A 27,215-nucleotide genomic window follows, 5' to 3' on the forward strand; every position below is an offset into this window, starting at 1 on the left:
GAGGAGGCTATATACAGGAAGTACCAGTACAGAGTAAATGTGAGGAGGTTATATACAGGAGGTACCGGTACAGAGTAAATGTGAGGAGGCTATATACAGGAGGTACCGGTACAGAGTAAATGTGAGGAGGTTATATACAGGAGGTACCGGTACAGAGTAAATGTGAGGAGGTTATATACAGGAGATACCAGTACAGAGTAAATGCGAGGAGGCTATATACAGGAAGTACCAGTACAGAGTAAATGTGAGGAGGTTATATACAGGAGGTGCCGGTACAGAGTAAATGTGAGGAGGCTATATACAGGAGGTACCGGTACAGAGTAAATGCGAGGAGGCTATATACAAGTGGTACCGGTACAGAGTAAATGGGAGGAGGCTATATACAGGAGGTACCGGTACAGAGTAAATGTGAGGAGGCTATATACAGGAGGTACCGGTACAGAGTAAATGTGAGGAGGTTATATACAGGAGGTACCGGTACAGAGTAAATGTGAGGAGGCTATATACAGGAGGTACCGGTACAGAGTAAATGCGAGGAGGCTATATACAAGTGGTACCGGTACAGAGTAAATGGGAGGAGGCTATATACAGGAAGTACCAGTACAGAGTAAATGTGAGGAGGTTATATACAGGAGGTACCAGTACAGAGTAAATGTGAGGAGGCTATATACAGGAAGTATCAGTACAGAGTAAATGTGAGGAGGCTATATACAGGAAGTACCAGTACAGAGTAAATGTGAGGAGGTTATATACAGGAGGTACCAGTACAGAGTAAATGTGAGGAGGCTATATACAGGAGGTACCGGTACAGAGTAAATGTGAGGAGGTTATATACAGGAGGTACCAGTACAGAGTAAATGTAAGGAGGCTATATACAGGAGGTACCGGTACAGAGTAAATGTGAGGAGGCTATATACAGGAGGTACCGGTACAGAGTAAATGTGAGGAGGCTATATACAGGAGGTACCGGTACAGAGTAAATGTGAGGAGGTTATATACAGGAGGTACCGGTACAGAGTAAATGTGAGGAGGTTATATACAGGAGGTACCAGTACAGAGTAAATGCGAGGAGGCTATATACAGGAAGTACCAGTACAGAGTAAATGTGAGGAGGTTATATACAGGAGGTACCGGTACAGAGTAAATGTGAGGAGGCTATATACAGGAAGTACCAGTACAGAGTAAATGTGAGGAGGCTATATACAGGAAGTACCAGTACAGAGTAAATGTGAGGAGGTTATATACAGGAGGTACCGGTACAGAGTAAATGTGAGGAGGCTATATACAGGAGGTACCGGTACAGAGTAAATGTGAGGAGGTTATATACAGGAGGTACCGGTACAGAGTAAATGTGAGGAGGTTATATACAGGAGATACCAGTACAGAGTAAATGCGAGGAGGCTATATACAGGAAGTACCAGTACAGAGTAAATGTGAGGAGGTTATATACAGGATGTACCGGTACAGAGTAAATGTGAGGAGGCTATATACAGGAAGTACCAGTACAGAGTAAATGTGAGGAGGCTATATACAGGAAGTACCAGTACAGAGTAAATGTGAGGAGGTTATATACAGGAGGTACCAGTACAGAGTAAATGTGAGGAGGCTATATACAGGAGGTACCGGTACAGAGTAAATGTGAGGAGGTTATATACAGGAGGTACCAGTACAGAGTAAATGTAAGGAGGCTATATACAAGTGGTACCGGTGCAGAGTAAATGTGAGGAGGCTATATACAGGAGGTACCGGTGCAGAGTAAATGTGAGGAGGCTATATACAGGAGGTACCGGTACAGCACTATTGGCCCAGCATCATCCGTGTTTGGCCGGGGTAGGCCGTCATTGTAAATAAGAATTTGTTCTTAACCGACTTGCATAGTTAAATAAAGGTTAAATAAATAAACACATTAAGAAGGAAATAAATTAACTTTGAACAAGGCACACCTGTTAATTGAAATGCATTCCAGGTGACTACCTCATGAAGCTGTTTGAGAGAATGCCAAGCGTGTGCAAAGCTGTCATCAAGGCAAAGGATGGCTACTATAAAATATATTTTGATTCGTTAAACACTTTTTTGGTTACTACATGATTCCATATGTGTTATTTCATAGTTTTGATGTCTTCACTATTATTCTACAATGTAGAAAATAGTAAAAAATAAAGAAAAACCCTTGAATGAGTAGGTGTTGTAAAACTTTTGAACAGTAGTGTATATAGGGAAGTGAGAGTCTTAACTTAACCCCACCCCCTCACCACTCACACAATACAAACACACCCTGTTGTAAGAAGGGACCAAATTCTGATAAGCTACTGTATGCTACAATGACAACATTAGTAAACTAGAAAAGCAAAAAGGACTTTCCCTGGCTGAAGCCACACCCCCAGAATGCTGAAGGAAGAGGGGCTGGTTGTCTGTGCTGAGAACACATCACACGCCAACTTCTCCGACTCCACACTCGATTACGGCTGTTAAGAAAGGCAAAGCATGACTGTGGTAAGAATGTCTTTATTTCCCCCTCATAGGCTTTATAACTGTTACAAATATGTACAGCTCTTCCAGACTGGCTTGTAGTGGATGTGCTATTGTTGTCGTAGATTTACTTAGGTAATACGGTGCAGGTTAAGGTGAAGCAGTTTGATTAAATAATGTAATATTATGGTATTCAGTTTTACCTACTATATCATATATCTTGAATGAATGGAGGTTGTTGGTGTTTCAGGTTATCAACCAAAACAATCGCTGTAGAGATGTGACTCCTACTCTTAGGGTTGACTGTAGTATCTGGAGACATGTATCCAACAGATTATGGAGCCATAAAAACTGACAGGACATTGGCTGCATTTACACAGGCAGCTCAATTCTGATATATTCTGATTGGTCAAAAGATGAATTATTGGCAAAAGATCTGATATGATTGGTCAAAAGACAAATTATTGGCAAAATTGGGCTGCCTGTGTAAAACCTCCGTAGTGTCATATTACATATTTTAAATAAACGTTTATCATCATCTCTGTCGAAGTGGTTTAATATGTAAATCGGGTTGCATGGACAGTGAATTATATATTTTAGAAATTAACTTATTTGCATACATTGTCAATCACATGGATAAAGTTAAACATTTTCACACAGTGGATTTCACCTACTTATGGTCAGATTAACTCTGAAGTTTTGATATGTTGTGTTTTGATAAAACTACAACATTTCATAATGGATTTCAGTTTTTATTGACTGCTATCTGAGTAACACAGTAAACATGAACATAAACTTCTCACTCAGCATATTTCTAGTACCAACCTATTTCCACTCACTCTCGCTGCAACATAACAAAAGCATCTGTGTCAGGATTAGGATCAGTGTGAAACTACTGTTTGCCACATGCTCAGTTGACCATGAAGGCATACACGAATGCATAGGAATGCACACGAATGCACACGTGCATGCTTATGTTGTGTTTATGTGTGATTGTTTTCATGTGTGTGCATTATAGCAATATATTTAAAATACTGCAACAATGTACAGTTCTTCTGTACTGTTGATACTGTAACCTGTGTTCATGAAACTCATCCTACAAGCTGATACCATAACAACGGAGATGTATATTTCTGGGGATTCCCCCTGGCTTATTAATTAGAAACGTATCTGACAACCAAGCCAGTTCCCTTCGTCTGCCCCCGCACAATCCTCTGGTCTGTCACATTCTACTGATGCAATCGCTTTTATATCTTTACACTCAAGTATTTAACGCATAACAAAGTCCTTGCAAGACGATGTGTAAAAGACACACGATTGAAGAACAGAATTGTTGTTTGATTCTCTTCAGATTAACGTTAAATCAACTCTGAACTCCTATCCTTAACTACCAATCCCTGAGATGAACCAATAACCATAACCACACATATCTCACGAGGCACTAGTACAGCACCGCACGATTGTCTAGATAGCGAACTCATCACCTGGACCCAGTTTTTAAAAAGTTATATATCTGGACTTCGCCTATCGGTTAGGATTAAATGCATAGAAATAGAATGAATAGACAAATCATTGACTTGAATGGGGACCGTTCTATTCATTATATTTCTATGCATTTAATCCTATCCTATAGCTGAAATACGAATAGATAACTTTTGAAAAACTGGGCCCTGTGTTTAGGCCTACCACACACAGTAGCAAATAATTTCCTGAAGTAACTCCCTTGTATAGGGATTTCCCTTAGGGTTTTCTTGACTGACTATTAGGGAACAGAGTAACCATGGAGACAGAATTTCTCTCAATGCTCATTAATTTCCTTAACCTGGTTATTATAATAAATATAGAATTAATATATTTCTTAATTACTTTTTGTATCTCACCATATTAGCTGAGGATTAATAAGCAAACTCCCGTGTCATTTCTGAGTGTATATGATATGAATCTGATCATATGAAACCTGATCATTGGTTGTGAGTGCTGCTGTTTGAACTAATGTGTGTGTGTGTTTTCTGCAGGACTACGGGATGTGTGCGCGTCGGCTGCTTCGGTAAGTAGTACTCACTGTGTGACCATGATTATGGCGGGACTGTGGCTTGATTATTTGCAGCTGTTGGCATACTTCGTTTACATGCAACTCTATTGGTTCATTTTGATACAATGATATGTTTTTTAATAAGAATAATATTTCATTTGTAGAGTGTTATTTCACACTATCTAGAGTCAGATCTCTTCACAGCTTGTTTACATGAGTGTGTGGTGACAGTATCTGATAGAGAGAATGTCGCTGTGGGTCTCCAGTGGAATTTCAGTTTTCTCTGTGTTCCCTTGGTATACAGTACATTCCTGAAAGCTGGAGGAATGTGTGCCTGCAATTAAAGGATCATATTAATAACATTTAGGAGTGTGTTTCTGGAAACAGGTTATTAGGAAATAAGAATGCTTCCCGTAACCATGCCAGTGACCTCACCTAACAGTACTCAGCTGATTGTAATGTTGCTATGGTTTACAGAAGGTGTGTCATCTTATTCCTGGTATCGGTTCAGTTCATTCAAAGTAAAGGTAAGAATTGAATCAACTGACAAGAATCTGACACTTTATCTGATCAGATCTTTACTGATGGAGATACTTGGGTGTGTGTGTGTGTGTGTGTGTGTGTGTGTGTGTGTGTGTGTGTGTGTGTGTGTGTGTGTGTGTGTGTGTGTGTGTGTGTGTGTGTGTGTGTGTGTGTGTGTGTGTGTGTACCTGCATGTGTGTGTGTCTGTGTACGATTTCCCTGTAAGATTGGATTTGCAATAACATCTGAACCATAATGGTATCTATTCAGTAGAAGGGAATGTCCCAGACACTTTCAGACGAGAGAAAAGGGCAAACGTGTCAGATAGATAAGGGAGGGGGGGAAAAAGGAACTACCTAATGTCTACCCTCCCCGACCTCTAACCTCGTTCACCCTCTCTATCAGATGTCACCATGGTGATAGGAGAGGTGGGTGGGGCTGTGACCCTCCCCTGTACCTCTGACATCCAGAGACTCCCAAACCACCTGTATGTACAGAGACCTGACCCAAACAAGTTCATTAATGGCTACCATAAGACGAGGGACTTACCATCCCCTCACCCGGAGTATGCAAACCGTACTCAAGTAGACCACACACAGGGAACAATGAGGCTGTGGAATATACGGCTGTCAGATGAGGGGCTGTACGAATGCCACATCGGATACCCAACCACGAACAACCAGAAGAACATACAACTCAGTGTGACAGGTAACATTACCTCAGTTCAAACTCTCTTACCATGTTTGTGTTTAATTCATTGTTCACTGTTTTATTCTCCCACTTGTGGAACATAGCTTTCTGAAAAAGCTGATTCTGTTAGATGTGTGCTTGTAATAGCTCAAACCATAGATACATTCACTAAAAAGAGAAGACAAAACGAAAGCTATAATTGTCTCACTCAGACCGGCTTGTGTTGTTTTGCCCTTGTTTTGTGTTTTCAGTTAAGAGGAAGTAAAACCAAGAAAAGATCAAATCCTTTCCTTGTCTCGCTCCGCTCTCCTCCCTTTCCATCTCTCCCCCTCTACAGCCAACTACAGCACCCCCAATGTAACAGTGGCCTGTGACAACGGCAACTGCTTGGTGACATGCTCCTCTGACAACGGTTACCCTCGTAGGGATGTTGAGTGGAGCCTGAACCCTCCTCTGAACCAGAGCCACTGGGGAGTAGTGAACAGCAGTGGGGGGTCAGACCCGGGGTCTATGCTGTTCTCTGTCTTCAGTTCCATATCCATCAACTGCTCCTCTGGACCCCGGCTGAACCTCAGCTGTGCTGTAGGGGGCGCCCTCTCACAGGAACACATTGTCTGTGAGGACTGAGATACTGTGTCTCTATCACTGTCATTAAATGTATAACATTGTACATTTCTGTCAAATAAATGAATTTGAAACCTTACATATATTGTATTTATCTACTATAGGCAGGCATCCTGATATCTCTGTTGTCTCTGTGATCTCTGCTGTCTCTGTGATGGCTGCTGTTCTGCTGTGTTTCCTGGTTCTGGTATCTAGCAGCAAGAAAAAGAAGGCTCAGACAGCCAGAGATAATCAAGGTAAGGATGACATTACTTGTGATAGAGGAGACAGACTGTATTGTTCCTTGGAAATGGGACCGGCAGGATAAAATATAAATGTCAATAAATTCATAAAACATATAGATGGGTTGGCGGACAACGTTAAGAGCATCCATGTGGCATGGAAGGTGTGTATTGCTATAATTCTGAAAGGTCCGAAAGCTAGCAAGAATGACAAGAAGCTGTCATGTGGGGACTCGTAGGTGGCTCGTTTCAGCTCGTTGTATGTTATTGTTGATACCACGTCTTGTTTTGAGATAGCTAACCAACAACTGTAACTATGTATTGAGAGACAAGTGTTCAATGTGAAAATGTATTTCTTTTTCAATAAATATTTAGAGACGAAATATAGTTTACATGTTGTCAACAGTCTATGCCAACCCTGTCTGTTTTGGTGCATAGTTGCTAAACAACCAACCCGTCTATATCTTTCTGTTTCTCCAGGAGGAAAGGGAGCAGCAAGTTCAGAGGAGTGAGTATCTGTTTCACTGTTTCACTCAAACTCGCAGGATAAATAAATCCCACTGGGAAAAAACTGGTTCAGTTAACGTTGTTTCCACGTCGTGTCAACCCCCCCCAAAATCCATGTGATGACGTTGAGTCAACATGGAAAACTAATTGGATTTGCAAAAAGTAATCAACGTAAGGGCATTTTGTATTTTTTTCATCCAACTTTGAACCTGAATCCCATGTCATGGTGAATTTTCTTGTGAATTCACTTTGAATTGACTTTGAATTCACATTAGTTGACTACTCGACCAAATGTAAAGCAGAACTAGACGTTGAACTGAAGTCTGTGCCCAGTGGGATAAGATCAAAAGCTTGACATTGGTTTAGATAACCTGTGCAACTGACCTGGCCAAGTAGTAAAAATGGTGTAGTTTTGTTTAATTCTTCTCCTCTCTTTCTTCTTCTCCTCTCTTTCTTCTTCTCCTCTCTTTCTTTCTCTCCTCTCCTTCTCCTCTCTTTCTTTCTCTCCTCTCCTTCTTCTCCTCTCTTTCTTTCTCTCCTCTCCTTCTTCTTCTCTCTTTCTTCTTCTCCTCTCTTTCTTTCTTTCTCTCCTCTCTTTCTCTCCTCTCTTTCTTCTTCTCCTCTCTTTCTTTCTTTCTTTCTCTCCTCTCCTTCTTCTTCTCCTCTCCTTCTTCTTCTCCTCTCCTTCTTCCTCTCCTCTCCTTCTTCTTCTCCTCTCTTTCTTCTTCTCCTCTCTTTCTTCTTCTCCTCTCTTTCTTTCTCTCCTCTCTTTCTTCTTCTCCTCTCTTTCTTCTTCTCCTCTCTTTCTTTCTCTCCTCTCTTTCTTTCTCTCCTCTCATTCTTCTTCTCTCTTTCTTCTTCTCCTCTCTTTCTTTCTCTCCTCTCTTTCTTTCTCTCCTCTCTTTCTTCTTCTCCTCTCTTTCTTTCTCTCCTCTCCTTCTTCTTCTCCTCTCTTTCTTTCTCTCCTCTCTTTCTTCTTCTCCTCTCTTTCTTCTTCTCCTCTCTTTCTTCTTCTCCTCTCTTTCTTTCTCTCCTCTCTTTCTTTCTCTCCTCTCCTTCTTCTTCTCTCTTTCTTCTTCTCCTCTCTTTCTTTCTCTCCTCTCTTTCTTTCTCTCCTCTCTTTCTTCTTCTCCTCTCTTTCTTTCTCTCCTCTCCTTCTTCTTCTCCTCTCTTTCTTTCTCTCCTCTCTTTCTTCTTCTCTCTCTCTTTCTTTCTTTCTTTCTTTCTCTCCTCTCCTTCTTCCTCTCCTCTCCTTCTTCTTCTCCTCTCTTTCTTCTTCTCCTCTCTTTCTTCTTCTCCTCTCTTTCTTCTTCTCCTCTCTTTCTTCTTCTCCTCTCTTTCTTCTTCTCCTCTCCTTCTTCCTCTCCTCTCTTTCTTCTTCTCCTCTCTTTCTTCTCCTCCTCTCTTTCTTCCTTTCCTCTCTTTCTTCTTCTCTGCTTTCCAGAAATGTACAGCTGACCTGAAGGAACCCAGAAACTTGAACATTTGGAAGGCAGAATGTGAAAGGTTCTATCATTTGATAATTATAAATCTGAACTCATTGGATACTGCCTTCTAATGGGACATGATAACGGGGTTGCTGAGGTGACCTAACCATTGCCTGGACTTGTTGCTGTTGGAAACCATGTTAGCTTTCCTCTACACGCTGCAGTTCAGGGGTGTTTTCACGGTGTTGAGGAGACTGACAATTGTATAAATATTTAACTAGTATGTTCAAATGACTGAGTTCCACAGAAGAACCAATGAAAACTAGAAGTGCAATGACTGTCCTCAATGTGTGCACTAAACCAGGGTATGTAGTATCCAAGGGAACATATCTAGTATTTGTACTGCGTTTGTATTAGGACTAGAGACATGCACTGCACTTTAGAGAAGTGTACACTTATCCAGTGAGCACTTATCAGGGATGGACTGTATTCAACTGATGAATACTGGAAGTGAATACTGGAAGTGGATACTGGAAGTGGATACTGGAAGTGAATACTGGAAGTGAATACTGGAAGTGAATACTGGAAGTGGATACTGGAAGTGAATACTGGAAGTGGATACTGGAAGTGAATACTGGAAGTGGATACTGGAAGTGGATACTGGAAGTGGATACTGGAAGTGAATGTGTCTGTCCGTAATAGATCTTACCTCAGATCCTATACCAGCATCTCCCAGTAGGTCCGTGTCCACCCCACATACAGTTGAAGTTAGAAGTGTACATACACTTAGGTTGGAGTCATTAAATCTAATTTTTCAACTACTCCACAAATTTCTTGTTAATTAACAAACTATACTTTTGGCAAGTCGGTTAGGACATCTACTTTGTGCATGACACAAGTCATTTTTCCAACAATTGTTTACAGATAGATTATTTCACTTATAATTCACTGCATCATAATTCCAGTGGGTCAGAAGTTTACCTACACTAAGTTGACTGTGCCTTTAAACAGCTTGGAAAATTCCAGAAAATGATGTCATGGCTTTAGAAACTTCTGATAGGCTAATTGACATCATTTGAGTCAATTGGAAGTGTACCTGTGGATGTATTTCAAGGCCTACCTTCAAACTCAGCACCTCTTTGCTTGACATCATGGGAAAATCAAAAGAAGTCAACCAAGACCTCAGAAAAATAGACCTCCACAGGTCTGGTTCATCCTTGGGAGCAATTTCCAAATGCCTGAAGGTACCACGTTCATCTGTACAAACAATAGTATGCAAGTATAAACACCATGGGACCTTGCTGCCATCATACCGCTCAGGAAGGAGACGCGTTCTATCTCCTAGAGACGAACGCACTATGGTGCGAAAAGTGAAAATCAATCCCAGAACAACAGCAAAGGACCTTGTGAAGATGCTGGAGGAAACAGGTACAAAAGTATCTACCCACAGTAAAAGGGGTACTATATCGAAACAACCTGAAAGGCCACTCAGCAAGGAAGAGGCTACTGCTCCAAAATCACCATAAAAAAGACAGACTACGGTTTGCAACTGCACATGGGGACAAGATTGTACTTTTTGAGAAATATCCTCTGGTCTGATGAAACTGTTTGGCCATAATGACCATCGTTATGTTTGGAGGAAAAAGGGGGATGCTTGCAAGCTGAAGAACACCATCCCAACCGTGAAGCACGGGGATGGCAGCATCATGTCATGGGGGTGCTTTGCTGCAGGAGGGACTGGTGCACTTCACAAAATAGATGGCATCATGAGGGAGAAACATTATGTGGATATATTGAAGCAACATCTCAAGACATCAGTCAGGAAGTTAAAGCTTGGTCGCAAATTGGTCTTCCAAATGGACAATGACCCCGAGCATACTTCCAAAGTTGTGGCAAAATGGCTTAAGGACAACAAAGTCAAGGTATTGGAGTGGCCATCACAAAGCCCTGACCTCACACCTATAGAACATTTGTGGGCAGAACTGAAAAAGCGTGTACAAGCAAGGAGGCCTACAAACCTGACTCAGTTACACCAGCTCTGTCAGGAGGAATGGGCCAAAATTCACCCAACAAACCCGAAACGTTTGACCCAAGTTAAACAATTTAAAGGCAATGCTACCAAATACTAATTGAGTGTATGTAATCTTCTGACCCACTGGGAATGAGATGAAAGAAATAAAAGCTGAAATAAGTAATTCTCTCTACTATTAGTTTGACATTTCCCATTCTTAAAATAAAGTGTTGATCCTAACTGACCTAAAACAGGGAATTATTACTAGGATTAAATGTCAGTAATTGTGAAACTGAGTTTAAATGTATTTGGCTAAAGTGTATGTAAACTTCCGACTTCAACTGTATTGCTGCCAGTCTAAACTGGTTTTAAAGCTGAGATCCGGTGAAACGGCGCCATTGGCTGCCGCATTATTTCGTGTTTTTCTTTTAAACGGGGCAGATGAGCTGCTCTTCTATCGCATGTGAAATGATGTCAGAGGGGAAAAAAACGGTTTTCTTTGTTTGCAGTAACGTCTTTGTTGTAATATCGCAAACGGACGAGGCAGTTTTACCTCTACGCATTCCAGATTTAAGGACGTACAGGTGCTGGTTTTTCAGTGTTTGTGAGCAGAAGACGAATGCTGAACGTGTGTAACAATGTGTCTTGATTCTTTTTGGAATTATTTTCAACATTTTTTTGTATGTAGGCTAAATATTTATATGAAATATGTTGTTCTCATGTAAGGTCATCTTGAGGGCATATCATATTTTTATTCTTTTATATAAGTTATTAATGTTAAATTATGTCTTTCAACTTTTTAATAGCTATTAAAAATGGTCTACTTTGCTATAAATAAGTGGTGGAGCTGTTGACAACACACAGCCCTTTTGTAGGATCAATTCTGTTAGGAACTCAGTCGGGGGCTTAATTTACTGTTTAAAGTTAGAATAGTAGACTACACAAGGTTATATTTCAAAATTGGGTTTTGAATCTGCAGCTTTTCCCAATACATGTATCACTCGACACCCAAAAGGCTAGGTCCGGCTCTGACTGCATGTGTGGGTATGGATGTGGGTATGTAGACCCACGAGCCAGTGTGGCCCCGAATGATGAGTTCAGTTTTTGTGTGGCCCTCACCCCCATCAAAGTTGCCCATCCATGTTATTGTATGGTGTAATTATTACACCAAATTGCAGTATCCGTGTTCATCAGCAGATGTCAGCCTCACCACAGATTTATACTCACCCACTCTACAGACTGAAGAGCCTTATAGTAGTACTTGTGACCTGTCTTATACATGCTGAAAAAGGGTAGTCTGTAGATCCAATGTTGTTCAATGCCATTTCTTCCACCTTGGTGTCTACTGCAAACAGCTCGTCTGTCTGCCTCTGACTGGAATGAAGAGATAAGGGGAAGATGTGAGAGGAAAGGAAAAGAGAAATTATACTCTCCATTCAGCAGACAGTTTCAGTGTTTATTGGGACAAGAGAATGGTGTGGTCTTGCACCACTTACCTTTTAATCAAACCTACAGACCAGAGCTAACTCGCACAGTAGGGAGAAACCACACATCTCTTTACCTTTCTCTCTCTCGCTTGCTCTCTCTCTCTCCCTCCCAACCCCTCCTCTCCCACCCTAGTATCTCTCGATACCTGTCTATCTCCCCCCCCCTCTCTCCTCTCCCACCCTAGTATCTCTCGATCCCTGTCTATCTCTCTCTCTCTCCCAACCCCTCCTCTCCTACCCTAGTATCTCTCGATCCCTGTCTATCTCCCCCCCTCTCTCTCCTCTCTCACCCTAGTATCTCTCAATCCCTGTCTATCTCTCTCTCTCTCCCTCCCTCCCAACCCCTCCTCTCCTACCCTAGTATCTCTCGATCCCTGTCTATCTCTCCCCCTCTCTCTCTCTCTCTCCTCTCCCACCCTAGTATCTCTCGATCCCTGTCTATCTCTACCCTCCTCCTCCATCTCTCACATGAATCATTGTGCCAGTCGGTCCCTCCCCTGTGTTTACATTAAACAGTAGAATCACTCCAGCCTGCTTAGACTTCAGGAATGTAACAGCCTCTCTCTCTCTCTCTCTCTCTCTCTCTCTCTACCTCTCACTCTCTCTCTCACTCTACCGCTACCTCTCTCTCTCTCTCTCTCACTCTACCACTACCTCTCTCTCTCTCTCTCTCTCTCTCTCTCTCTCTCTCTCTCACTCTACCACTACCTCTCTCTTTACCTCATCTCCCTCCCTCCCTGGTCTAGCCCAAAGAAAAGAAATAGAAACAGAGTGCCTCCACTCATCCTCCTGGTAGACACACACCAGATTATTCTAGAAACACTAGTAAATTAACCAGTTTGGCCTGTTTCTGCAGACACACACACACGCAGGAATAGTCAGAGGAGTCAGAAGGAAGCCGATATAATGATGGTGGAGGCCTTGAATAATCGCTCCATTTTACACACGTCTACAGACCACTGAGCTGGCACAACTTACTGTCTGTGTTCCTTTACAGAGAGGCAACCTCTGCTCCAGTCTACTGTGGCCAACACCAAACAACAGCCTAATGAGATTATTCCACTTCAGAATGTCAACTAAATGAGTTTAGGGCTGAGAGAGCCAAAGCACTGTGCTGTAGGACAAGAGATCGATTCAGGAGAGCAGAGCTGAAATCTGATCAGCACCAGGGAAGGTTCTCTATTCCTCTAAAAATAGATCCATGCATTTCACAATCACAACAACACCCAGCATATGATACGTGGGTGTGTGGCATGTCTGTTACTAAGGAGAGAGTGGAAGACAGAGAGGAGGAAAGACAGGCTAATGGAGAGAGAGAGAGAGAGAAAGAGCTGGGCGAACTGAACTGACAATGTTTGAACTGATTCATTGTTTCAGCCATTTTAGGAAGGTATGTTACGGTTCCTATAGGACAACTCTGACCCTTGGAGCAAGAGATGACCTGGAAGTATTTATCACCACTTTGGCTTCTAACCTTTGACCTTTCCACTGAGAAGTGGGAGGAGGGCATACACACAGCTGAGCAGAGGGGGTGGTGATGAATACTCAGATGGGAATACCACTGAGAGGCTTCCATTCCGATCAGAGATTCTCAGACAAACCCTTTGGGACCGAGCTACAGTCACGAGTGTAGATTCTATGTCTGCTGTGTGTGATGCTGGAAACCTGAGGAGTTGTTAATAAGAGTCCATGTTTATTAATAACACTGCTTAAGACATTTACTGTCATAACAAGTATACATGTACGGTACACACACACACATACACACACACATACACATACACACACACACACACATACACTGATGCGTTATGCGTGGCCATGAAAAGACACACGCTAAAGGTTAGATATCACTTTGACACAATGACAGCAGGCAGTCTAATCATTCTGAGCTGCCAGTCATATATCAATACATAAATACATCAAACAGAGCTCCCATAGGACCATGGACACCAGCACACCATAGACTCATCTAGCTACCACTGGGACTTTAGGACCATGGACACCAGCACACCATGGACTCATCTAGCTACCACTGGGACTTTAGGACCATGGACACCAGCACACCATGGACTCATCTAGTTACCACTGGGACTTTAGGACCATGGACACCAGCACACCACGGACTCATCTAGCTACCACTGGGACTTTAGGACCATGGACACCAGCACACCATGGACTCATCTAGCTACCACTGGGACTTTAGGACCATGGACACCAGCACACCATGGACTCATCTAGTTACCACTGGGACTTTAGGACCATGGACACCAGCACACCATGGACTCATCTAGCTACCACTGGGACTTTAGGACCATGGACACCAGCACACCATGGACTCATCTAGCTACCACTGGGACTTTAGGACCATGGACACCAGCACACCATGGACTCATCTAGTTACCACTGGGACTTTAGGACCATGGACTCACCTAGCTACCACTGGGACTTTAGGACCATGGACACCAGCACACCATGGACTCATCTAGTTACCACTGGGACTTTAGGACCATGGACACCAGCACACCATGGACTCATCTAGTTACCACTGGGACTTTAGGACCATGGACACCAGCACACCATGGACTCATCTAGCTACCACTGGGACTTTAAGAATCCTACACACAAACACACTCACACACACAGGACCAATGAGTCATATATAGGTAGCTTACGTCTCTCACACTCACAGGAGCTGAGAGCTCTGAGGGCAGCTCTGAACTCAAACACACTGTTCATGACTTACAGGCTGTTCTGATCAACACACATGTTGTGGTTGTGTAGACCCACTGTGCTCGCTGTCACTTTGAGTAGAGCTCAATCGCTTCTTCTCTCTCTCTCTCCCCCTCTCTCTATCCCCCCCCCCCTCTCTCTCTCTCACTCTCACTCTCACACACACACACACACAGAGAGAGAGAGAGAGAGCAGGCTGAACACAGCAGACACCAGGGGTCCGGCCTATAAAAGAAGCCAGTGGTGGCTGCCTGCCTGACTCACAAAGTCTGATACAATCTGTGATTTAGTAATAACAGTGTGTAAGAGAGGGTGTGTAAAAGAGATGCATGTTTTCCCTTTTCTACTTTAACTATTTGTGCATCGTAACAATGCTGTATACTGTATACATATGACATTTGAAATGTCTTTATTCTTTTGGAACGTTTGTGAGTTTGTTTACTGTTAATTATTTATTGTTTATTTCACTTTTGTTTATTATCCATTACACTTGCTTTGGCAATTTAAACATATGTTTTCTATGCCAATAAAGCCCTCAAATTGAATTGAAATTGAATTAGAATTGATGGACTGACAGAGACAGAAAGACAGAGACAGAGAGAGAGAGAGAGAGAATTGACAACCAAACAAACCAAAACAAAGGCAAAGTCTTCTCATGCTTTATTGATTTCAAAAACGCCTTTGACTCGATTTGGTATGAGGGTTTGCTATACACATTGATGTAAAGTGGTGTTGGGGGTAAAACATACAACATTATAAAATCCATGTACACAAGCAACAAGTGTGCGGTTAAAATTAGCAAAAAAACACATATTTCTTCCCACAGGGCCGAGGGATGCAACGAATTGGCGAGGGCACTAGAAAAGTCTGCAGCAGTCGGCCTCACCTTACTAGAATCTGAAGTCAAATGTCTACTGTTTGCTGATGATCTGGTGCTTCTGTCACCAACCAAGGAGGGCCTACAGCAGCACCTAGATATTCTGCACAGATTCTGCCAGACCTGGGTCCTGACAGTAAATCTCAGTAAGACAAAAATAATGGTGTTCAAAAAAGGTCCAGTCTCCAGGACTACAAATACAAATTCCATCTAGACACCGTTGCCCTAGAGCACACAAAAAAATTATACATACCTTGGCCTAAACATCAGCGTCACAGGTAACTTCCACAAAGCTGTGAACGATCTGAGAGACAAGGCAAGAAGGGCATTCCATGCCATCAAAAGGAACATAAAATTCAACACACCAATTAGGATCTGGCTAAAAATACTTGAATCAGGCCTCCCGGGTGGCGCAGTGGTCTAGGGCACCCCATCGCAGTGCCACCAGAGACTCTGGGTTCGCGCCCAGGCTCTGTCGCATCCGGCCCCGACCGGGAGGTCCGTTGGGCGACGCACAATTGGTCTAGCGGTGTCCGGGTGAGGGAGGGTTTGGCCGGTAGGGATATCCTTGTCTCATTGCGCACTAGCGACTCCTGTGGTGGACCGGGAACAGTGCGCGCTAACCAGGTGCACGGTGTTTCCTCTGACACATTGGTGCGGCTGGCTTTTGGGTTGGATGCGCGCTGTGTTAAGAAGCAGTGCGGTTGTGTTTCGGAGGACGCATGGCTTTCTCCAGAGCCGAAGGCAAGATAGTAACTACTAACAATTGGATACCACGAAATTGGGGAGAAAAGGGGGTCAAATAAAAAAATACTTGAATCAGTTCACAACCCTTTATGGTTGTGAAGTCTGGGGTCCGCTCACAAACGAACAGTTCACAACCCTTTATGGTTGTGAAGTCTGGAGTCCGCTCACAAACGAACAGTTCACAACCCTTTATGGTTGTGAAGTCTGGGGTCCGCTCACAACGAACAGTTCACAACCCTTTATGGTTGTGAAGTCTGGGGTCCGCTCACAACGAACAGTTCACAACCCTTTATGGTTGTGAAGTCTGGGGTCCGCTCACAAACGAACAGTTCACAACCCTTTATGGTTGTGAAGTCTGGGGTCCGCTCACAAACGAACAGTTCACAACCCTTTATGGTTGTGAAGTCTGGGGTCCGCTCACAAACGAACAGTTCACAACCCTTTATGGTTGTGAAGTCTGGGGTCCGCTCACAAACGAACAGTTCACAACCCTTTATGGTTGTGAAGTCTGGGGTCCGCTCACAAACGAACAGTTCACAACCCTTTATGGTTGTGAAGTCTGGGGTCCGCTCACAAACGAACAATTCACAAAATGGGACAAACACCAAATCGAGACTGCGTGCAGAATTCTGCAAAAATAGGCGAAGACTTTGGGAGGCCTGGTGTCAAGAAGGAAGAAAGAAGCAAAGAAGCAACTTCTCTCCAGGAAACACATCAGGGACAGACTGATATTCTGCAAAAGGTTTGGACTGCTGAGGACTGATATTTAGCAAAAGGTTTGGACTGCTGAGGACTGATATTCTGCAAAAGGTTTGGACTGCTGAGGACTGATATTCTGCAAAAGGTTTGGACTGCTGAGGACTGATATTCTGCAAAAGGTTTGGACTGCTGAGGACTGATATTCTGCAAAAGGTTTGGACTGCTGAGGACTGATATTCTGCAAAAGGTTTGGACTGCTGAGGACTGATATTTAGCAAAAGGTTTGGACTGCTGAGGACTGATATTCTGCAAAAGGTTTGGACTGCTGAGGACTGATATTTAGCAAAAGGTTTGGACTGCTGAGGACTGATATTTAGCAAAAGGTTTGGACTGCTGAGGACTGATATTTTGCAAAAGGTTTGGACTGCTGAGGACTGATATTTAGCAAAAGGTTTGGACTGCTGAGGACTGATATTCTGCAAAAGGTTTGGACTGCTGAGGACTGATATTCTGCAAAAGGTTTGGACTGCTGAGGACTGATATTTTGCAAAAGGTTTGGACTGCTGAGGACTGGGGTAAAGTCACATTCTCTGATGAATCCCCTTTCCCATTGTTTGGGGCATCTGGAAAAAAGCTTGTCCGGAGAAGACAAGGTGAGCGCTAGCATCAGTCCTGTGTCATGCCAACAGTAAAGCATCCTGAGACCATTCATGTGTGGGGTTGCTTCTCAGCCAAGGGAGTGGGCTCACTCACAATTTTGCCTAAGAACACAGCCATGAATAAAGAATGGTACCAACACATCCTCCGAGAGCAACGTCTCCCAACCATCCAGGAACAGTTTGATGACGAACAATGCCTTTTCCAGCATGATGGAGCACCTTGCCATAAGGCAAAAGTGATAACTAAGTGCCCCGGGGAACAAAACATCGATATTTTGGGTCCATGGCCAGGAAACTCCCCAGACCTTAATCCCATTGAGAAGTTGTGGTCAATCCTCAAGAGGCGGGTAGACAAACAAAACCCCACAAATTCTGGAAAACTCCAAGCATTGATTATGCAAGAATGGGCTGCCATCAGTCAGGATGTGGCCCAGAAGTTAATTGACAGCATGCTAGGGGGGATTGCAGAGGTCTTGAAAAAGAAGGGTCAACAATGCAAATATTGACTCTTTGCATCAACTTCATGTAACTGTCAATAAAAACTTTTGACACTTCAAATCAATATCAAATGCTTGTAATTATACTTCAGTATTCCATAGTAACATCTGACAAAAAAATCTAGACACTGAAGCAGCAAACTTTGTGAAAATTAATATTTGTGTCATTCTCAAAACTTATATTTGATACACTTCCGATTTTGCAGGTTTTCTTACTTACAAAGCATGTAGAGGTCTGTAATTTTTTTAATCATAGATACACTTCAACTGTGAGAGACGGAATCTAAAACAGAAATCCAGAAAATCACATTGTATGATTTTTAAGTAATTCATTTGCATTTTATTGCATGACATAAGTATTTGATATTTTCACTTGCTTTGGCAATGTTAACACATGTTTCCCATGCCAATAAAGCCCTTGAATTGAATTGAATTGAGAGAGAGAGAAAGAGAAAGAGAGAGAGAGAGAGAACAAACACCATTGTAAATACAACCCATATTTATGCTTATTTATTTTATCTTGTGTCCTTTAACTATTTGTACATTGTATATATATATATATATATAATATGACATTTGTAATGTCTTTACTGTTTTGAAACTTCTGTATGTGTAATGTTTACTGTTCATTTTTGTTGTTTTTCACCTTATATATTCACTTTGTATGTTGTCTACCTCACTTGCTTTGGCAATGTTAACACATGTTTCCCATGCCAATAAAGCCCTTGAATTGAATTGAATTGAGAGACAGACAGATACAGAGACAGACACAGAGAGAGAGAAAAACAGACAGAGAGAGGGGGGGGGGGAGAGAGAGGGAGGGAGGGTGGGAGGTAGGGTTTCCCCACTTCGACGGGACAGAGGAAGCTCCAGAATACTATTTGTGTCTGAGAGCAGAGGTAGAACAAGACACACACCTCCAGCCTGAAGCCATGCATCACTGTGGATCCATTGTGGGAAGGAAAGGTCCATCAACGGAGGTAGAGTCCCCCCTTCACCCTCTCCCTGGTGGTATACCTCCCTGAATACGGCAGACAGACACTTCATGTGTTGACTTGTTAATCCATCTATCCTTCCATCTGTCCGTTCTGCTGTTGACAGTCACACCCAGTAGAGGCCAGTCTGCCTCAGCCTGAACAACAACACAGAAGGGGATAGAATCACACAACTTCCCCTTGGACCGGTCCAGTCCAGTCTGCCTCAGCCTGAACAACAACACAGAAGGGGAAAGAATCACACAACTTCCCCTTGGACCGGTCCAGTCCAGTCTGCCTCAGCCTGAACAACAACACAGAAGGGGAAAGAATCACACAACTTCCCCTTGGACCGGTCCAGTCCAGTCTGCCTCAGCCTGAACAACAACACAGAAGGGGATAGAATCACACAACTTCCCCTTGGACCGGTCCAGTCCAGTCTGCCTCAGCCTGAACAACAACACAGAAGGGGATAGAATCACACAACTTCCCCTTGGACCGGTCCAGTCAGTCTGCCTCAGCCTGAACAACAACACAGAAGGGGAAAGAATCACACAACTTCCCCTTGGACCGGTCCAGTCCAGTCTGCCTCAGCCTGAACAACAACACAGAAGGGGAAAGAATCACACAACTTCCCCTTGGACCGGTCCAGTCCAGTCTGCCTCAGCCTGAACAACAACACAGAAGGGGAAAGAATCACACAACTTCCCCTTGGACCGGTCCAGTCCAGTCTGCCTCAGCCTGAACAACAACACAGAAGGGGAAAGAATCACACAACTTCCCCTTGGACCGGTCCAGTCCAGTCTGCCTCAGCCTGAACAACAACACAGAAGGGGATAGAATCACACAACTTCCCCTTGGACCGGTCCAGTCCAGTCTGCCTCAGCCTGAACAACAACACAGAAGGGGATAGAATCACACAACTTCCCCTTGGACCGGTCCAGTCCAGTCTGCCTCAGCCTGAACAACAACACAGAAGGGGATAGAATCACACAACTTCCCCTTGGACCGGTCCAGTCCAGTCTGCCTCAGCCTGAACAACAACACAGAAGGGGATAGAATCACACAACTTCCCCTTGGACCGGTCCAGTCCAGTCTGCCTCAGCCTGAACAACAACACAGAAGGGGAGGAATCACACAACTTCCCCTTGGACCGGTCCAGTCCAGTCTGCCTCAGCCTGAACAACAACACAGAAGGGGAAAGTCATTGGAACTAGTCCAGCAGTCCAACAAGCTACAGTCTAATTATCTTCTCTGTTTCCTTAGTTACGGACCTAACTTCCCCTGTAAACATTTAGTCCAAAGAAATCTGGTGATGTTGATGAGAGGAGTGTATTGTGATTTATCAGTGATTATGCATGAAACACATAACCCAGAGGATTCATAAATAGTCATGAGTGCTCATGTCAAGGTCAGGAAAAGCATGCTCAAGACATTCTAGAAGGCAAGGCACATTGTTAGGCTATATTCTGAAGCACGAGAACATTAAATCACATTCTAGAATGCCAAAACACACATATAATTCTTTACAGTAGGCCTAATGCTAAACCTACAATAAATGGCTTACTTGTACACTACGACCTATTCCAGAGTTACTGTAAAGCAGCTCACTAGTGGAGGTTACAGTAAATGACTCATATCAAGCTGTTCTGTTGCTCCCTCTTCCTCACACGCAAACAAACCCGTAGGCACACACACACACACACACACACCTGTATCCGGCTTTTCCTGTTTAGTGTGAAACACTATTACCTTGACGAATACCATCTCTGAGCCAAACAGGGAGCGCGCGCACACACGCACATACACACACACACCCGTATCCAGCTTTTCCTGTTTAGTGTGAAACACTATTACCTTGACGAATACCATCTCTGATCCAAACAGGGAGCGCGGGCGCACACACACAAACACAAACACCCCCCCCCAATTGGCTCCGATGCAGAACTTTGAGACCCCCCTCATCTCCTATCCCCTGTCTCCATGGCTCCTCTGTCATGATTGGTCGGCTCTGGAAACCTGAGCTGGGGTTCAGCTCCCCCATCACACAGCCCCTCACCCCCTATCCCCCTCCAGCCCACTGCTCTCCCCATTCTCCCCTCCAGCCCACTGCTCTCCCCCATTCCCCCCTCCAGCCCACTGCTCTCCCCATTCTCCCCTCCAGCCCACTGCTCTCCCCCCATTCTCCCCTCCAGCCCACTGCTCTCCCCCATTCCCCCTCCAGCCCACTGCTCTCCCCCATTCTCCCCTCCAGCCCACTGCTCTCCCCCATTCTCCCCTCCAGCCCACTGCTCTCCCCCATTCTCCCCTCCAGCCCACTGCTCTCCCCATTCTCCTCCAGCCCACTGCTCTCCCCCATTCTCCCCTCCAGCCCACTGCTCTCTCCCCATTCTCCCCTCCAGCCCACTGCTCTCCCCATTCTCCCATCTAGCCCACTGCTCTCCCCCATTCTCCCCTCCAGCCCACTGCTCTCCCCCATTCTCCCATCTAGCCCACTGCTCTCCCCCATTCTCCCCTCCAGCCCACTGCTCTCCCCCATTCTCCCCTCCAGCCCACTGCTCTCCCCATTCCCCATCTAGTCCCCCACTCTTTGAAATGTGTGTCAGGGCTTCAGAAGCGTGGCCAAGGCAAACAGCTGGCCTAGTCCAGAGATCTGCTACATTTCAGTTTCACACACACACACACACACACACACACACACACACACACACACACACACACACACACACACACACACACACACACACAATCATGTTATATTTCATAATCCAGTGTGATGAGGCCTACCAGGAAACCTCTCTATGCTATTTGTAGGCCCTACACACACACACACACACACACACACACACACACACACACACACACACACACACACACTCACAGATGCACGCACATACAACTGTCCCAACTGTTTGACCGGTGTGTGGGTCACAGACAGACGTCCTTGGAGCTTTTGTTGCTGTCGTCTGGCCCCGCTCACAGCCCCCTGTCTGGCCCCTCTCACAGCCCCCTGTCTGGCCCCACTCACAACCCCCTGTCTGGCCCCACTCACAGCCCCCTGTCTGGCCCCACTCACAGCCCCCTGTCTGGCCCCACTCACAGCCCCTGTCTGGCCCCGCTCACAACTCCCTGTCTGGCCCCACTCACAACTCCCTGTCTGGCCCCGCACACAGCCCCCTGTCTGGCCCCGCTCACAGCCCCCTGTCTGGCCCCTCCACAGCCCCCTGTCTGGCCCCGCTCACAGCCCCTGTCTGGCCCCACTCACATCCCCCTGTCTGGCCCCACTCACAGCCCCTGTCTGGCCCCACTCACAGCCCCCTGTCTGGCCCCACTCACATCCCCCTGTCTGGCCCCGCTCACAACCCCTGTCTGGCCCCACACACAGCCCTCTGTCTGGCCCCACTCACAGCCCCCTGTCTGGCCCCGCTCACAGCCCCCTGTCTGGCCCCGCTCACAGCCCCTGTCTGGCCCCGCTCACAACCCCTGTCTGGCCCCGCTCACAGCCCCTGTCTGGCCCCGCTCACAGCCCCTGTCTGGCCCCACTCACAGCCCCTGTCTGGCCCCGCTCACAACTCCTGTCTGGCCCCACTCACAACTCCCTGTCTGGCCCCCACACAGCCCCTGTCTGGCCCCACTCACAGCCCCTGTCTGGCCCCACTCACAGCCCCCTGTCTGGCCCCACTCACATCCCCCTGTCTGGCCCCGCTCACAGACCCCTGTCTGGCCCCACTCACAACTCCCTGTCTGGCCCCGCTCACAACCCCTGTCTGGCCCCACTCACAGCCCCTGTCTGGCCCCACTCACATCCCCCTGTCTGGCCCCGCTCACAACCCCTGTCTGGCCCCACTCACAACCCCCTGTCTCGTCCCACTCACAGCCCCCTGTCTGGCCCCACTCACAGCCCCTGTCTGGCCCCACTCACAACCCCTGTCTGGCCCCACTCACAACCCCTGTCTGGACCCACTCACAACCCCTGCCTCGTCCCACTCACAGCCCCTGTCTGGCCCCACTCACAACCCCTGTCTGGCCCCACTCACAGCCCCCTGTCTGGCCCCACCACATCCCCCTGTCTGGCCCCGCTCACAGACCCCTGTCTGGCCCCACTCACAACCCCTGTCTCGTCCCACTCACAGCCCCCTGTCTGGCCCCACTCACAACCCCATGTCTCGTCCCACTCACAACCCCTGTCTCGTCCCACTCACAACCCCCCTGTCTCGCCCGCTCACAACCCCTGTCTCGCCCGCTCACAACCCCCTGTCTGGACGCACTCACAACCCCCTGTCTCGTCCCACTCACAACCCCCTGTCTCGCCCGCTCCACAACCCCCTGTCTCGCCCGGCCACAACCCCTGTCTGGACGCACTCATAACCCCCTGTCTCGTCCAACTCACAGCCCCACTACCCCTGTCTCCCCAGTTCTTCCCCTGTCTCCCCATCTCCCCCGTGTGGGTCTCTGTGTGGGTTTCTGGTCTCAGCGCTCTGGGGGACTCTATAGTGACACCCCCTCACACACACACACGCACACACCTGTGAGGACAAGCTCCTCATTCTCTAGACCATGGGAACCTGGGAGAACCTCCCTCTGACTCAAATTTTTTAACCCCAATTCCTTCGGCCCCACTTTCATTCTTTCTCTCCCTCATTCTCACTCTCTCTAGATGACAGGTACATGATAAACTGCCAAACCCAAGCTCCTCAGTGGCCTTGGTAACAAAGGGAGTGGGAGGAGAGAGAGGAGGAGGGAGAGAGAGACTGGCAGGTGGGGCGTGGGAGGCGACTCCCCTTCCCCCTACCCTCCTCCTCTCTCTCCCTCTGCCCTCCTCCCCCACTGCATCCTCCCTTCTCCCTCCTTCCCTCCTCTGTCTCCCCCCGCCGCGTCCTCTCCTTCCTTCCTCTCTCCCTCCCTCATCCGCTCCAGGGAGGCCAGAGGAAACTGGAGCTGTTAAAAGCTTCTCTGGTTACAGAACCCTGAGACACCTTTCCCCAGGTGAGGCCCTCTGCTCAACCAATCAGGCGCCTGGAAATACCCCCCCCACCACACACACCATGGCGACACTAATGTCATACTTATGGCATTGGAAGAGACCTTACCCGCTCTTTTCATCCCTCCACCACTCTTTATCTTCCTTTCCTTTCCTTTTCATATTATTATGATTATTTTATTTATTTAACCTTTGTTTAACTAGGAAAGTCAGTTAAGATTTTTTTTTTTACTTACAATGACGGCCTACCCAGGCCAAACCTGGATGACACTGGGCCAATTGTGTACCACCCTATGGGACTCCCAATCACGGCCGGTTGTGATACAGTCTGGATTCGAACCAGGGACTGTAGTGACACCTCTTGCAATGAGATGCAGTGCCTTAGACCGCTGCGCCAGTCAGGAGCCTGAGCTTCCGAGGGTTGCTGTAGTCAGACACTTCAGTTTGCATCATCCTCCTCATTAAATGTTTTCTTTGGATCTAGCTAAACCCTACTAAACATTTAGTCATATCTAATATTATCAACAACAAAAACAGATGAAAAGTACAAATAAAACTGCAACTTAATTGAAAGCGTAATACTCTACTGTCCCTAGTGTTAGCACAAGATTCACCTGTTGACTGCTACTGAGTTCTGAGAGCAGCAGTGCTTCATTTGAACAGGATCCGGCACCCCTCCATTTTGGACTGTTTTGTTCCGGAATCTATTTGAACAGGATCCGGCACCCCTCCATTTTGGACTGTTTTGTTCCGGAATCTATTTGAACAGGATCTGGCACCTCTCCATTTTGGACTGTTTTGTTCCGGAATCTATTTGAACAGGATCCGGCTCCTCTCCATTTTGGACTGTTTTGTTCCGGAATCTATTTGAACAGGATTCGGCTCCTCTCCATTTTGGACTGTTTTGTTCCGGAATCTATTTGAACAGGATCCGGCTCCTCTCCATTTTGGACTGTTTTGTTCCGGAATCTATTTGAACAGGATCCGGCTCCTCTCCATTTTGGACTGTTTTGTTTCGGAATCTATTTGAACAGGATCCGGCTCCTCTCCATTTTGAACTGTTTTGTTCCGGAATCTATTTGAACAGGATCCGGCTCCTCTCCATTTTGGACTGTTTTGTTCCGGAATCTATTTGAACAGGATCCGGCTCCTCTCCATTTTGGACTGTTTTGTTTCGGAATCTATTTGAACAGGATCCGGCTCCTCTCCATTTTGGACTGTTTTGTTTCGGAATCTATTTGAACAGGATCCGGCTCCTCTCCATTTTGGACTGTTTTGTTCCGGAATCTATTTGAACAGGATCCGGCTCCTCTCCATTTTGGACTGTTTTGTTCCGGAATCTATTTGAACAGGATCCGGCTCCTCTCCATTTTGGACTGTTTTGTTCCGGAATCTATTTGAACAGGATCCGGCACCTCTCCATTTTGGACTGTTTTGTTTCGGAATCTATTTGAACAGGATCCGGCACCTCTCCATTTTGGACTGTTTTGTTCCGGAATCTATTTGAACAGGATCCGGCACCCCTCCATTTTGGACTGTTTTGTTTCGGAATCTATTTGGCCGGATCCGGCATCTCTCCATTTTGGACTGTTTTGTTTCGGAATCTATTTGGCCGGATCCGGCATCTCTCCATTTTGGACTGTTTTGTTTCGGAATCTATTTGGCCGGATCCGGTACTTCTCGAGGCATGAAAAATTATTTTCACTTTTTGCAATGTAAAATACTTATAAAAGCGATCATAATTCTCTCCTTAATTCTCCTGCACCCACAAAAAAACCTTATGTCAAAAAGTAGATTTTCAGCTTGACCCCATGGCTCCTGCTGAGAAGGGGAGACTATGCAGTAGGCTACCAAAATATTTGATAAACTTCCAAATACTGTTTTACAAGAAAGAGAGCGAGAGAGCGAGAGAGAGAGGAGAGAGAGAGAGGCTTTTGGCACTAGCACATCACCAGCGAGTGAACATTGGGTGAGTCAGTAAAATCGGAAAGCATTTTTTGCTGTTATATATATTTATTAATTTATTTTCCATCTTTTTTCAAATTTTTTATTAAATATACGTTCCGGTAACCGGCCTCACCCAATGTGACACGGATCCGCTATTTTTTTTAGACCTTGTAGCCAGAACCTCCATCAGCAGCTAGCCAGCTAATTAGCTACTAGCTATTTAGCCATTGTTAGCCACTGCTAGTGACCTTTCCTGCACAGACATCAGCCATTTTTTTTTTTGCCTGGATAATACTTCCCAGCATTGGACTGTTTTCTCCACCACAACGCTGGATTCCTGCCGGAAACCCTGGACCATTACTCTTGATCATCACAGCTAGCGAGCTGCCACCGAGTGACCTAGCCCCGAAACTAGTCCTGAGCCAGGCCAATGTGTGATCCGACTCTGTGATCACCTGGCTACTCAGCCGATGCCTTCCGGACTCTACCCCAACACGGCTAGAATCCACCACTCCGCCGGATCCTTGCCGTAAGCTATGGACCTGTGCATCGGATCATCGCTGCTACCAAGTGGCTATAGTGGCTAATGCCCCTGCCCCGAAGCTAGTACCACTTAGCCGGAGCCAGGCGCATCTCCCGGCTAGCAAAATAAATTACTACAACTACAATTACCTCTTTCGCCATCTGGTCTGGACCCTTTGTTAACGTGGCGCCCTGCCGTACCACCACAACTGGTCCGCCGGCTTAACTCCATCGCTGTGCCCTCAACCGGCATTCGCCGGACTTCAGAGCAGATGCTTCTGCTTACCCCGGCCTTACCCCGGCTAACTTTAAATGCTGTGTCTCCCGCGTGCTAGCATAGTAACGACTACCCCGCGGTTTCCCTGTTCCATCTATTGCTGTTCACTGGACCCTATGATCACTTGGCTACATAGCTGATGCCTGCTGGACTGTTCATTAATCACGGTACTCCATTTTGTTTATTTTTTGTTTATCTGTCGGCCCAAGCTCAGGCCCTGTGTGTAGTTAACCAACCCTCTGCCCATTCATCGCCATTTTACCTGTTGTTGTTGTCTAAGCTGATTAGCTGTTGTTGTCTTACTGGTTGCTG

The 27,215-nt window shown here is 45.8% G+C and overlaps 1 protein-coding gene across 1 annotated transcript; it reads left to right on the forward strand.

Moving 5' to 3' along the window:
• Positions 1–2,283: 2,283 nt before the first annotated feature.
• On the forward strand, positions 2,284–15,268 carry LOC115142004 (T-lymphocyte activation antigen CD80). The gene is made up of 8 exons (XM_029681467.2): positions 2,284–2,493; positions 4,485–4,516; positions 4,979–5,028; positions 5,429–5,731; positions 6,051–6,329; positions 6,442–6,573; positions 7,039–7,066; positions 8,510–15,268. Exons 1-8 carry the CDS (start codon positions 2,485–2,487, stop codon positions 8,526–8,528), a joined length of 852 nt encoding a protein of 283 aa, XP_029537327.1. The 5' UTR covers positions 2,284–2,484; the 3' UTR covers positions 8,529–15,268.
• The last annotated feature ends 11,947 nt before the right edge of the window (positions 15,269–27,215 follow it).

The sequence above is a fragment of the Oncorhynchus nerka genome, linkage group LG14 (assembly GCF_034236695.1).
Source record: "Oncorhynchus nerka isolate Pitt River linkage group LG14, Oner_Uvic_2.0, whole genome shotgun sequence".
In the NCBI taxonomy this organism is placed as follows: Eukaryota; Metazoa; Chordata; class Actinopteri; order Salmoniformes; family Salmonidae; genus Oncorhynchus; species Oncorhynchus nerka.

Coding starts and splice junctions, on each gene's coding strand:
- LOC115142004 (XM_029681467.2), top strand. Junction 5,029..5,428: donor TCAGTTCATTCAAAGTAAAG/GTAAGAATTGAA, acceptor CCTCTCTATCAG/ATGTCACCATGGTGATAGGA. Junction 5,732..6,050: donor CATACAACTCAGTGTGACAG/GTAACATTACCT, acceptor CCCCCTCTACAG/CCAACTACAGCACCCCCAAT.